Source organism: Lutra lutra, chromosome 10 (assembly GCF_902655055.1).
Source record: "Lutra lutra chromosome 10, mLutLut1.2, whole genome shotgun sequence".
NCBI lineage: Eukaryota > Metazoa > Chordata > Mammalia > Carnivora > Mustelidae > Lutra > Lutra lutra.
Genome location: NC_062287.1, coordinates 14,752,138 through 14,765,249, shown reverse-complemented (window position 1 = coordinate 14,765,249; position 13,112 = coordinate 14,752,138). Strand labels below are relative to the sequence as shown.

General features: G+C 60.3%; 1 protein-coding gene across 19 annotated transcripts in view; it reads right to left on the bottom strand.

Moving 5' to 3' along the window:
* The window catches only part of PHLDB1 (pleckstrin homology like domain family B member 1), a 43,619-nt gene that overhangs the window by 24,333 nt on the left and 6,174 nt on the right, over window positions 1-13,112 (bottom strand). For 9 of the 19 annotated variants that reach the window (XM_047690415.1, XM_047690411.1, XM_047690414.1 and 6 more), the window contains 4 exons: window positions 12,800-12,929; window positions 11,687-11,857; window positions 4,535-4,660; window positions 1,744-3,092 (listed from right to left, as the gene is read on the bottom strand). In XM_047690415.1, the coding sequence (XP_047546371.1) occupies window positions 1,744-3,092; window positions 4,535-4,660; window positions 11,687-11,857; window positions 12,800-12,929 (1,776 nt within the window). Of the gene's footprint in view, window positions 1-1,743; window positions 3,093-4,534; window positions 4,661-7,284; window positions 7,457-11,686; window positions 11,858-12,799; window positions 12,930-13,112 lie in introns of those variants that run through there. The other 10 variants (XM_047690413.1, XM_047690418.1, XM_047690422.1 and 7 more) reach the window with 5 other exon arrangements.

The window sequence follows — 13,112 nt, the reverse complement described above, 5'->3', positions numbered from 1 at the left end:
CCGGACAGACCTGGGACACAGTCCTCCTCCTGCCCACCCCAGCTATAAGGCACTCAGGCAGCCCCCCACGTCATACCAGCCAGGTGAGTTGCTGCCTGCCCTTGAACACCCAGGTCCAGCCATGAGTGCTCCGAGTGCTTGCCACCATCCACCCTCACCCCACAAACAGCCCCAGCCGGATACCTCTCAGGGGCCCATGGGGTCAAGGAGGGACTGTGCAATCATGCTCACGATCTGTGGCTCCCTCTCTCATCCACAGCACCAGAGTCATGAAGCTCCACCCCCTCCAGGTGCCCACAGTTCTGCAAGAGACCTCAACCTCGGGGGTCTCTCACTGCACAGTGTGGCTGGGTCCCCAGACACGTACCCAGCTTCCCTCCTGCTGCCTCCTCAGGTCCATGTCAAAAACAAAACCAGGAACAGAGCCTCAGCCCCCGGGGAGGCAGGGCCAGTGCCCCGCCCCTGCCCCAGGACCCAGATAAGCAGCTGGCTGGAGGTGGGAAGGGCCGGGCTGACAGCCTCCAAGATTTAAAGTGGCAGGTGGGGCAGGTCAGGGCTAGCGATGAGGTGTGCACTGGTGCCTGGGCGTGGGGAGGCTGGGGCCCTCACTCTGCCTTCCTAGACTCACTGCTCCCATTCCAGGCTGAGCCCCCTGGGTGGTCCAAGCACGCTCCTCCAGGCCAAGACAACAACAGTGAAGAGGAGATAAAGCTCCAGAAAACACTGGGGATCCAGTCTCATTGGTCTCATCTCTTCCCAGACCGGACACAAACACCTTGGCCAGCGCCCTCACCTCACCCAAAGCAGTCCCAACCTCTTCTGAAAAGCCCTCCAGACAAACCTCATTTCTGGTTCTCCTCCTCAAACCAATCTAACGGTCGCTGGGCCCCCCAGCAACCCCGCGCTGCTCACAATCCATTCTCCTGTCCACATGTAGAGCCCCCATGAGCTCCCTGCACTATCCGCTATCCGGGGAATCCTGGCCCCCACCCAGCTCAGATGCCGGCTCCAGGACAGCTGCCCAGAGCCACACCCGGCCCCCAAATGCAGCCACATGTGCGCACGCCAATGCACATGATCACAATCGCACAGGCCTGGGGCTGCCCTTCCCTGCCACCCACCTTCCCAGATGATCCTGCCTGGGCCACAGTGAGCAGCTCCCACCCGTTTGAAAAAAAAACAAAAAGAAAGAAAGGAAGAAAGAAAGAAAGAAAGAAAGAAGGAAATTTTCTAAAGAAAAGGGGGCTTTTCTAAAAAAAAAGAAAAAAAAATAAAACAAAAAAACAAGCCTTGGAAAGACAGGAGATTCCAATTCCCGCTCTGCCAGAACTTGCTGTGTGACCTTGGACACACCTATTCCCCTCTCTGGGCCTCAGCCTCGTCATCATTAAGACCGGCTTCTCAGACTGAGAGGTGCAAGGCCTCACCAGAAATATGGTGCGTTTTCCTATAGCTTTGTCATAGGTCAATAACACAAAATTCAATTTATACATTAAAACAAATGCTGTGTTATCAAAGAAAAGCAAAATTAACAAGAACTTAAAAAAAAGCCTTTGAGACTGCAAGCAAAACTCTTCAGGGCACCAGACCCTGGAGCTACAGGTCACTAAGGTGCCCCCTGGAAGTAGAAAAGCTGGTGAAGCCCAGGCCCTTCCAAGCACCCCCCCACCCGGCCAGCTGGCCTGCCCTCGCCCTGGCAGAGACTCCTCTGTGGACAGTGGTGCCTCTGCGGCATCCGCTCACCAGCCTCTCCATCTCCTGCTCCCAGAGCCGTTCTTGGCGCTGGCGCCGGTGGTACTCCAGGAGGTCATCCTCATTGTCACTGATCTCCGTGATGCTATTTTTCCGCTCCCGAGTGACAGGCACCCGCAAGTCCCCACTGGACAGCTTCCTCTGGGCACGGGGGCTCTGGCGGGGCGAAGCCCCTGTCAGAGAGCCCAGACTATAGGCTGGGCTCAGCCTGCCGCTGAAGCTGCCCTTGCGGGGTGCCAGGGACTCCCCAAGTGTGGGTGAGGGGCTCCGTGTCCTCCGGCCCCGAGCCCCCAGGGTCAGTGAGAAGTCCTCCGGTGAGGCCCCGTGGGCGGCCCAGCGCCGGGGCCGGGGGCTGTCTGCTACTTCTCGGGGGAGCTTGGGATCTGGAGCCGTCCTGGTGGGCATGGGGGAGAGTGCCCGTCGGGACAGAGAGGGGCTCAGCGGAGGGAGCTCTCGCATACTGTCCAGGCCACGCCGGCCCAGGCGGGGACTCTCGGGAGGCTGCAGGGTGCGGGCAGCTGACCCGTCGGAAAAGGTTCGGCCCACCAGCTGGCGAGAGGGGCTGGTCGTCAACACCCGCTCGGTGCCCGGCAGCTCACGGAAAGGGCTGGGAGGGCGGTCCTGGAGTGTGCCAATCTTGTTTCGGGGAGCAGGGACTGGAGGCTGGAACTTGGGGCTGCCAGGAATGCTGGTGGGTTGGCTTCGGGCACCGGAAGCCGGGTACTCACTCAGGCTGATGGCCACCACGGGCAGCTGTCCTCCCAGCCGGGGGCTCTCGGTGGCTCTGCGGGCCTCCGCCAAGACAGTGGCTGCAGGGCTGTCTGTCAGCAGACCTCGGAGGCCAGGACTTGGAGGCCTCTCATGACCCCCTTTCCTGCCCAACCGGGGACTCTCAGAGGCGCGGGCACCGCTCGGCCGGGACTGTGGGGGCTGCAGGGCCAGATGGTAGCTGGAGGAACGGGCGGGAACCAGCGGGGGCATAGAAGGTGCTGGCTCCTGCCCGCTGGGTGAGTGGCTGGCGCAGCTTCCACTGCTGGCCGGTGAGGAGAGTGGAGAGAAGGCTGGAGAGGTGTTCTCGTAGCTGGAGCCCACAGACATGGCACCAGGGCTGGTTGGTGGGGACAGCAAGTAGCGCCCACCATTAGCCATGGGCGACAGTGGGGAAGTCGCCGCAGGCTTCTTGCCAGCAGCTCCAGGCTCCTCTAGCACCAGTGAATCCATGATCTCCTGCAGGTCCTTCTCAATAGAGCTCACCAGCGAACTGTGGCTGGCACAGGCGGAGGGTCCCCGGGTTGCAGGCTGTGGGGCGTGGTTGCCATTCACCAGGCTTTCGGACTCTGCTGGTGAGAAATGCAAAGATGCCTCAGACCCTCGTCTTCAACTCTGGGGAGCTACAGGTGCACAAGAAGGAGGGCGCTCTCCGACCTCCTCCTAGCAGGGGCCAGGGGAGACAGGTGATCTGGGTGCTTCTCTGCCCCTGACCTGCTCGGCAGCCTTAGATCACCTGCCCTCAGTTCCCCTTTCTATAGAGGAAGGGGATGGGGGCTGTTCTGCTGGCTCCGACGTTGCCTGACTCAAGGCAGGGTTGCTAACAATGCCAGGCACTCCTAGGCCTGGTGGTGGTGGGCTCACCCCAAGATGAGGGTCCTCCCTGCCTTGGTTTCCCCAGCCTCCCAACCCTCTCCTTCAGGAAGGGCAGGCGGACATTCTGTAAAGGGGCAGGGGGCACGCTGTGGAGCTGGCCAGAAGTCTGGGGTGGGGGGATCCAGTCTAATAGGACACGAGGGCCTCCCAGAACAGCAGCGGAAACCCAGGGAAAAACACAAACCGAACCTTCGGCGCTGGGCAGGAGGCGTGCCCCACACCCCTCTGCGCAGTCAGAGGGGAAGCCAGGCTGGCCGCAGATCAGTGCCTCCAATTATCAGCCCATTAAGCCACGCCAGCAGGAGCCTGACTTTGCCCCGCCCCAGGCCTCGCCAACCAACCAGAAGTCCCTGGAACCGCTGCCCCTAAAGTGGGCGTGGCATGACCAGGCGAGGGTGAGAGCCCGGTAAAGCCAGCCCGGGTGTGGACTGGGAACGCAGGCTCCCAAGGGGCTCACCTGACAGACACAGGTGGACACCTATCCCATTACCACACTGACACTTGCCATCCCACAGCCCTCTGAATGCCCCTGCAGAGTTTTGGGTGCTGGGCTTAGGGGCGGCCTCCTGGTCTCCATCCAGCCCCACCCCCTAGGCAGCTGGGTTCAGTGGCGCTGGTCCCCTGCAGCAAGCACGAGTCTCCTCTGAACTTTGGCAATTCACACACCAACTGCAGCCGGCCCGCTGGGCAATTGGCTGGCTTGGTCTGGGGTAAGGGCAGGGCCCACAGACCTAATCACCAGCAGGTGGGACCCACCTGCACCTGCACGGGTTCTACCTAAGGCTTCCTTCCTCCCCCTAAGGCCACCGTCAAGGGCGAGGTTCCCGGTGGTGACACAAGAGGCACTAGTGGTTAGCGTCCCAGACACTGAGGTGGCATCTTCCGGGCAGTGGGGCTGGCAGAGCCTCTGTCCCTTTGGGCACATGATTCCCCAGTCCCAGCCAAGCAGCACTTCTCGGATCTCTCCCAGTAGCAGACTGCCTGGCATCCTCCTCCAGTGGCCCAATGGCAGGTGGCAGCAAGCCCAGATCGTGGGTATTGTCCTGCCCTGACACCACGAGCATGGCTGGAAGGGGCAGGGAGGAGGACAGTCCAGGAGGACCGCCAACCCAACCCCCGGCCCCAACTGGGCGTCTACCTGAGCCAGGACTGTAGGGGGGCCCTGGGGCCCGGCCTCCTGCCGGAATCATGCTCTTCATCCACTTGGCTTCGGCTGGGTGGTTAAAACGGAGGAAGGTGGACTGGCCCAGGCACAACATACAGCCTACAGAGAAAGCAAATGCTGAGAAGGGCAGGCAGGGCTGAGGCAGCGTCACCCCAAAGCACTAGCGGGCTCCGAAGAGCCCCGCCCCCCGCACTGCGCGTGCCGCAGTGGCAGTGTGTGAGTCCCACGTCCTAACTCTCGTTGCTAGTGGTGAGATCTTCGGGTGAAGTCACTTCCCCTCCGAGTCCAGTTCTCTCGGTAGAGAAACGAGGACAGTACCACGGACCTTGCAGAGTTAGTAAGACAACGTATGAGAGGGCGTCCTGGGAACAGCAGTTCTTCAGAGAACACAGACGCCCACATCCCCCCTAAGCTGTACCAATGATCCATCCATCTGCCCCTTGGGTGGAAAAGTCAGTCTGAGAGCAGCAATTTCCAGGATCAAAAAAAGCTCTGAGACAGGGGACAGGGAAAACCCATGAATCAGTTAGATGCCCCCCGAGGAACCAGAATTTGCTTCCTGGCTCCCACTCCTTATCACCCTCCTTATCATTGCGTGGCCTAGGGAGAGCCATCACCCTCTTTCTCTTGGACAAAGGACGCTCTGGCCTGACATCTTCCCGCTCCTTGGTCTTCTCTGGAATCCAGCCAAGCCGAGGGCCAATGGGCCCTGCCTCAGCCAAGCACATTCCCAGGCAGCAGACACAAGCCCAGTCCTGCCCAGTAAGTGTGACTCCACGGAGAGGGGAGGGTGTGTGGGCGCCAAAAATGTAGCCAGGGGCACCAAGAGTGTGCACAGCAGCAGGTGTGCCCACGGGCACCTGAGCCTGGCTCACGGCACTCCTTCTCCTGGACACACTACAGGATTCCTGCAAAAGATGCTGTGTTGGGAGACACCAGAGCCCAGGGCCCTCTACAACCACCCTCCCAACTTGTCCACACCCATGCCCCCAGCCTATTAACCCAATCTGGTGCCACTTGGCACCCCCAAAGCTTCATGCCAGTCTGAGCTAAGACTGGCAGGGAAGTCTACATTCCTGGACGCTGAGACAGTTCAGCTCAGGCAAGCCACAAGGGCAAGGGGCATCCAGGCCACGTGGATACCGTGGCAGGCCCCCCACTGAGAAGCTCAGGAGCCCGCCCTCGCTGGTGGGGCAGGGGCTAGCCAGCTGAGCAGTCCCTAGCACATAACCGGAGTGGGCAAAGCCACCCACCACTCCGGCACGCCCAGAGGCTCTCCCAAGCGGGCGGGCACCAACAATTCTAGAGACTGATGGGTGGTTAGGCGAGAGGGGAGCCTTCCCCACCAAGCCGCCAATCAGAGGAGCTGATTCCAGAGTAGTCATAATCGGAATAAATAATAGCCAACCACACTTACACCTAATTACAACCACAGCCGTTTCAGAAAAAGCCCTGCTGGCCCCTCCCCCTCCTTTCAGCCCTTTAACAAGCTAATTAATAACGAGTTCGCAGGGTCTAGACAGACCCACTCAATTCTAGATTGATGGGGGTGAGGAGGGGTGGGGTGGGGTAGGGTGGGGGAAGATATGGGAGCCTGATCACACAGCCCAGTCTGGACGGAGGTGTGGAGTCTGAGTGGATTCCAGCCCATCCTGCCAGGCCCACCCAAGGAGGCGGTGGGCACCCAGGGACCCTCAGCTCTGGCTTCTACAGCTGAGAGCTCCCTGCCCCTTCTTCTGCCCCTCAGCCTCCTGCACTGAGGGGGTGTGGCCTGGCTGCCTCTAGGCTATAAATAGGTGATGTCAGGCAGCAGAGCTGGATCTGTATTAATAGAGCGGGCAGGAGGGCAACAGGCCTCAGAGCAGCTCCCTCCTGCCCAAATTAACTTTCTATTTGAACTCAGGGGCCCCAGGCATGGCCCCAACTCCGGTCTGTCCTGCCCCAAGGGCCTGCCTAGCCTGTTTCTGGAAGGAAACCTCCTTGGGTCCACTCCTGCCTGGCACCTCCAAGAGTCAGCCACTCAGGGAACCCCAAGAACCTCTCCTCCCTGTTAAAGTTGAGGTCTAAGCCCTCATCCCCAAAGGGCCCAGCTGTGTGTGTGCAGGTGGGTGGTGAGAAGTTGCACATCTGGTTGGGGGGGGTGGAAACCAGGGCAAAGGAGAGGGCGGATCCTATCTCTGAGAGACACGGAGGGGAAACACCACACACAAACACACTCTCCTACAAGCTCGCACACATACCCGCGGCTAGAAACACCCAGAGAGGCATACCCGCTCCCGCACTCGCGGACTGACAGGCACGGCGCAGCTGCCACACAAACGGAATGGACCCGCCAAAGGGAGGCTGGGGTGCGGGGAGATGCGAGGAAGGGCCCCCGCCCTTCCATCAGAGACCCCTCTGGGCCCCAGCACGGGCTTCCCCGTCCCCATCAGGACCCCTCTACCCCTTCCGGAGGCGGGTCCATGGAGGGGACTTCCGAGCGCGGAGAGAAGACGAGGTCTGGCTGGCCGAGGGGTGGCCCCGAGCCCAGACCTCCCACTCACATGTTCAGGGCACACATGCCACCGAGTCTCACAGCCCCCCAGCTCCCCAAGGTGAGCCGGACCCCCCCACCCGCGGTCGAGTCCCCCCACCGCAGCCCACAGACGCCCCTCCCAGCCCCCCGCCCCAGCCCCTTGGCGCCCGCTGCCCGGGAGAGGCGGCCGGCCGGGCGGAGCACTCACCGGCGAGCCCGGACCTCCGCAGCGCCGGCCCCCGCTAGCTCGGGCCCTCGGGGCTCCCCGCCCGCCCCGGGCCTGCGAGGGGGCGGGCCGACCTCCCGCACCGCGGGGCCCGGTCTCGGAGCAGCCAGCCGCCAGGCAGCCAGCAGCCGCCAGGGCCCGGGGAGGGGCGGGCCGGCCACCGGCGGGGGAAGGGAGCCAGGGAGGGAGGGACAAAGGAGAGGAGGAGGGGAAGAGGAAGTGATGGAGGAGAGGAGAGGGGAGCGGGATGGAGAGGGCGGGGCGGGAGGGTGCGGGCGGCCAGCCGCCCGGGGACTCCAAGTCGGGGGTTGTGGGAGCAGAAGTGAGACCGGGAGGAAAGGTGCCGGGAGGTGACGGAAGGAAAGGTAAGAGGTAAGTGAAGGCCGGAGGGTGAAGCGTCCTCGGGAGGCAGGAGTGAGGAGAAGCAGGGTCTCACTGAGAGCCCTCTGTGGCTGGCCTCCCAAGAGGCCTGGGAAGGGGCCAGCCCCGAACCCACTGGCTGGTCACCTGGGGCCAATCACACCCTCTGGCCTCAGATCCCTTATCTACCAATGGGGAGGTTGTCCTCATTGACAGCAAAGGTTAAGCTCTGACATTCCATGGCTCCCAGGGCTCCAGCTAGGTCACTAGGTTCAGCTCCTGCCCTCCCTGTGCCACTGTGACAAGGTCACTCCTGCGCTGGGAGTTCAGGCCTAGGCTGGGCAGCACTGAGTCTCCCTCCCGTCTCCATCCTAAACACCTCCTCTTCTGTCCCTGCTCCCCACACTCCCAGCAGCTCAGCTCACCCCCAGGCTGGACCAAGGTGCTATCCCTTCCCAGCCAGCCTACTCCCCTGGGGCTCCAGGAGCGAACCTCACCTCCTCCCAACCCCTACTACCAGTTGTGCTAGTCTCCTAGAAGAGCTCTCCCACCCCAGTGAGGCACCCTCCCACCTGGAAAACACAGTGCCACCTGCCTCTGGACACCTCTGGACAGCTCATTGTCTTCCAGAGACCTGCCCTCTGGACACCAGAACCTTAAGGGACACACTGTCTCAGATGTACTCTATATGCTCAGAGCTCCCACGCCTCACACACACCAACACATGGACACCACACCTTGGCTGTGCACACTGACACACACAAACACACCATCTCTGACATGTGCTTATTCTCACCCCCATAATACCCCTCTTGGTTACACACTCATTCAGGCACAGACATCCTTTCACTCAGTCCCTGGAGAGACTCTGGAATCAAAAGCCAACCTCCTTAGAGAAAAAAATCATTTCTCCACCCTTGCTAAACACCTACCCACGTTGCCATATTCCACACATGCTCACACGCACACGCGCACATGTATCTCACTCTCCTGAAGGAAATGGGAGAACCATGTAGGGTTAAATGCAAAATAGGGGGAGCTTTAAAAAAAAAAAAAATCTGCTCAGGAAGAATGATTCATCGGTCTGGAAACTGTGACAGCCAGCTGGACAGACCCAGACAGACACGGAGGATACCCGCCAGTGAGAAATAGGGCAGGAGGCAGGCACAAAGAAGGGAGCAGCTAGGAGCCTTTGCTCTTTCTCTCCTTCTTTTGATCTTTATCTTCTAGCAGAGCACGGTTGGAAGCTTCACTCCCATTTCACAGAAGGAATAACTGAGAATTGGGTGGGAGAGGAAGAGGCTCAGTGTCCTGGATCCCAGAGGGAGCTGGCTGGATTACCCAGGAAGCCCAGCTCCCCGGCCACATTCCAGGGAGCTCTCCCACTTCTGGCCTTCACACAAGCCCCTACCCACCAATGAAGGGCTTAGGGAGTGAAGGAGACATGGAGACTAGGCTGGCAGTGAATGCTGGGAGTGGACAGGGACCTACTGTCTAGACAGCCTGGGCCCTAAGCCGTGTGGCTTTCTGGGTCCTCCCCTGATCCGTCCCCTCCCAGAGCTTTCATGTGGTCTGGCGCTGTGGTCCCAGGGTGGGGCAACCTCAGCCCGGTTGAGATTCCTTCTTATTTTCTCGCTCACATTCCCATCTCCAGCTCTTGCTCCGTAAAGAAGAGGGCAGCACGAGGTGTGCCAGAAAACCGGGGTACGGAGGTGGAATCGGGCTTGTCCTCGCTTCCCTCCTGTCATGCTGCAGTGTCCATGGCTTTAGTGAGAGCCAAAGGCCAGCTTCTGCCTCTGCCTGCCCCCCCCACCCCCGGGCCCGGGCAAGGTCCTGCTGGAAGAGCCTGTCACCGCCATCTCTACTCCTCCTGACATGTGCCTGTCCAAGTTGCCTCTGGCTGGCACAATGCCCAGAACGATGCACCTATGGACGGCCTGGCCCAGCTAGAACGGGTTCCTTGTTCTTTGTAGGGTAGCCCTCTGTTTTCAAAGAGGAGGGTCCTCCTATGTGCCTGGGTCGGGGAACGAGACAGGGAACCCGATCCTCTTGTACATATGCCCATGGACAGGCACGGGGCCAGCGAGTTCTCAGATCCACCTGGAACTACGTACATGGACACTCTGGTACCCTCAGTCCCGAGTTCACCCCCGTCCCCCAAGTGAACACGCTGATCCATAAACACAAGGAAAGGCACAAACAGCGATACACAAGCCCCGAATCACAAACACATCCGGAGATATATAAACACACTCCAGTTACACAGACACACAGAGATAGCACACGCACACAGCCCCCACCACCCAGTTTCCAGGGAAACGCACTCCCAAGAATGTCCGGAGTGGGGCCAGGCAGGGCTGGGCTTGGTGCCTTGCTCCAGAGATGAGACAAGGAAAGCCTCAGCTCCCGGGAGCCCAGGGGAGGGGGAGTGCTAGGGAGAAGAACACCCGTTCCTTTGTGCCTCTGCCTACCCCTCCCGGGGCTGCCAAGCTCCTGAGACAGGCAAGCCCAGACAAGGAGGCTGTGGGAGTAGGAGGGAGCAAAAGGGAAGGGGGTTTAGGGTCAGAAGAGAGTGGGAGGGTACATACTTGGCAGGGTGGAACCTTGGCTGGGGAAGAGTTAGGGGTCACCAGGGCCACAGGAAATGCCTAAGAATTCCATCTTGACCCAGGCGCTCCCTCTTCTCAGGGAGCTAGAGGATGCTCCGGGCAGACTGCCCAAGAGGGCCCTTCAGAGCATCCGTTCCTGCATCCTGCTCACAACACACGTGTGTGTGCCCATGAATGCGGGGGATCTGGGGCTGGGGGAGTGAGCTCCGGGCTCTCTCTCCAGCCTCCTTTGAACTCTGCCCCTCCCTCTCCCTGGGGCCGGACCAGCTCACTTCTACACACCCAATCTTGGGGAAGATGTTCTCTGGGAGGTTGAAAGGGACTGTCAGGAACCAGACGGCATCACAGCCAAAGCCCCAATTTGTGGGGGTCCCTCCCCTCAGCTGGAGGTGGAGAACTTGAGGCCCTAGAAGAGGCAAGGGCCTGCCACTGCTGCTGGGGGACCTGGGTCCCTGAAGCCACGTGGCCCCCTCACACTCCCGAGGGCAGGAAGAAAGGAGTAGGGCAAAGTTGGGTCTCCTGGGTGAGCTGTAAAGGGAGAGGCATCTAAAGAAGCTTAAGGGCTATGAACAGAAGGACAGAGGGAAACAAAGGAATGAGGGGGATTTCCACTGCCAAAGAGCTTTCAGCCAGTAAGACAATGGCGAGACATTAGTCCTCCCGCTCAGAGTCAGGCTTGGCCCACAGCTCCCATCCTCATGTCAACCCCACCTCTGCCCCCCACCCCAGGCCTGCTCTCTCACTCCCCTAATGTGACTATTTGTTGTATAAATGGATGCCCAGGGCAGACACACCCAGTCTGTCAAAGCACCACCTGGGCTGACCCCTGAACTCCCAGTCACAAGAACAAGGGGCCCGATTTTCAGAGCCACCTGACACAACAGAGTGGCCTGTGGCTTTGGGGGACAGGGTGCTAACCGTATTCATGATCCCAGAGCTACTGTGGACGCTGTTTTAATGGAGTGGCCGTGTCCTCGGATCTCACCTTTGCTTCATCCCCATCCGGAGGGAGCGGCCTCCTTCCCCACCTCCCCACCTCTTTTCAGAGTGACCCCCTCTTGGCATCATGAAACAACCCCATGGTTGTCCTGTCGTTCCAACTGCCCTCCCTTAACCATCTCACTAATGACCTGACCGCTGCACCACTCCGCCTGCCCTTTGAATGAGGTCACCAGGACGTCTCCCCTCCCCGCCAAGAAGTGACCAGAGAAGAAAAGCAGGCTGAAGACAAATCGGGATCCTAGAGGAGTTGGGGGTGTTCTTGAGGCACATGGAGAGGCCCCTGAGCCTCCCACTGGCTCTGTGTTACCATGGCAACCGCCACAGCAGGCTCCCCGCCCCCCCCAACGCCCCTAGCCCAGGCTTTTCAACCGAGATCTTCGCCTCCGCCTCCCGCTGGGGGCAGCACACCTTACCCTGAGTGAGCCTGGTGGGCTGCCGGACAGGGAGCCCATCGATACTGCAGACGTTGCCACAAGGGTGGAGGGTAAGGGTGCCCCGCACATTCTCGATGTAGCAGTGCTCTGGGGCCAGCCCGGGACCCTGCAGGGAGATGTCCCTGGCCGCGGAGCCAATCACCGTCTTCCCTGAAGACAGAGGGCAAACTGAGTCCCAGGCTGGGCCAGGAGGGTGGCCAAGGAGACAGAAGCCCACCTCCTCCTGCACAAAGGATTGCTGCCTACCACCGGCCACCCTTTTTGGGCCCCTTTGGTGTCCCCCTTTGATGGAGAAGGTCAGGGGGAGAAGCTCTGGGCAGGCAGAGAAAACTGGCTCACAGATGGGGGGACCCAGAGGACACAGAGCAGCCAGGCTCTACCGACAGAGAAGGGGAACTTCTTTCCTGCAGACCTTCTTTAGTCCCTCCACCTCCTGGTCCCCAAGTCCTCTTCCTCCTTCATCCTGCTCTCCTGCTCCCCATCTCTCCCCCCAACTTCTGCACCTGCACCCCTTGCTCTCCCTGGCTCCCCTCCGTGCTAAGGCTTACACAGCTCTCCCCCTGGCAGAGCCCCTGGGACTGGTATTTGGAGAATGTGGGGAATGTAGAATCACCCAGGCAACAAGTGCAGCCAGGGGAGAAGTGAGGAGGCCAAGGAGGCCAGGCAGAAGCCAGCGGGGAAGGGGGCCGTGCCAGGGCCTTATCTCAGGAGGTCGTTCCCCCCACCTCCCAGCCCTCCATGCTCCACAGGTAGCTGCTCCCACGCCAGGCATAGCCCTGGAATGGGGCCCCTTCCTTCTTGGCCACACTGGTTGCTAAGAGCAATGGGCTCTCCTGTTTCAGTGCTCTCCTCCTTGTTTCTAAACTAATCTTTAATCCCAGTCATGGAGCCAGATGATCTACCAAAGGGGGCCAGGCAGTCCAGGGAGGCCAGGACAAGGGGGGCGAGCTGGTGGCGCGGCTTCACATCTGGGGGAGGCGAACATGGCTGGCAAAGGGCAGAAGGGCCCCCGCGCGTGCCTGGGATCCAGGGCAGGAATGTCTTTAAGGACCAAGGGGTGGTGGGGTGGAGGGGCCGTCCCCCCAGACTTACCTTCCTCCAGAGGCAGAAGGGTGATGGCCGTGCTGAGCCGCCCACTGCCCAGGCTCACCAGATGTGGTTTGTCCGTCTGCACTTTCAGCCCCTTGCCTGTCTCAATCAAGTCCAAGGGCCCCTTCAGCAGGTGGTGGGGGTGAGGGATGAGCATCATGAGACCCTTCAGGCCAGAACCTGAGCACCCGAGCCCCCGTCACACCGGCACTCCCTCTGGCACCTGTCCTCTCCAAAGGACTCTGAGGGTGTCAAAAGGCTCAGCCCAAAATCTTGCACGGAGCATTATTACACTAAATTGAAATGAGATCTGAAT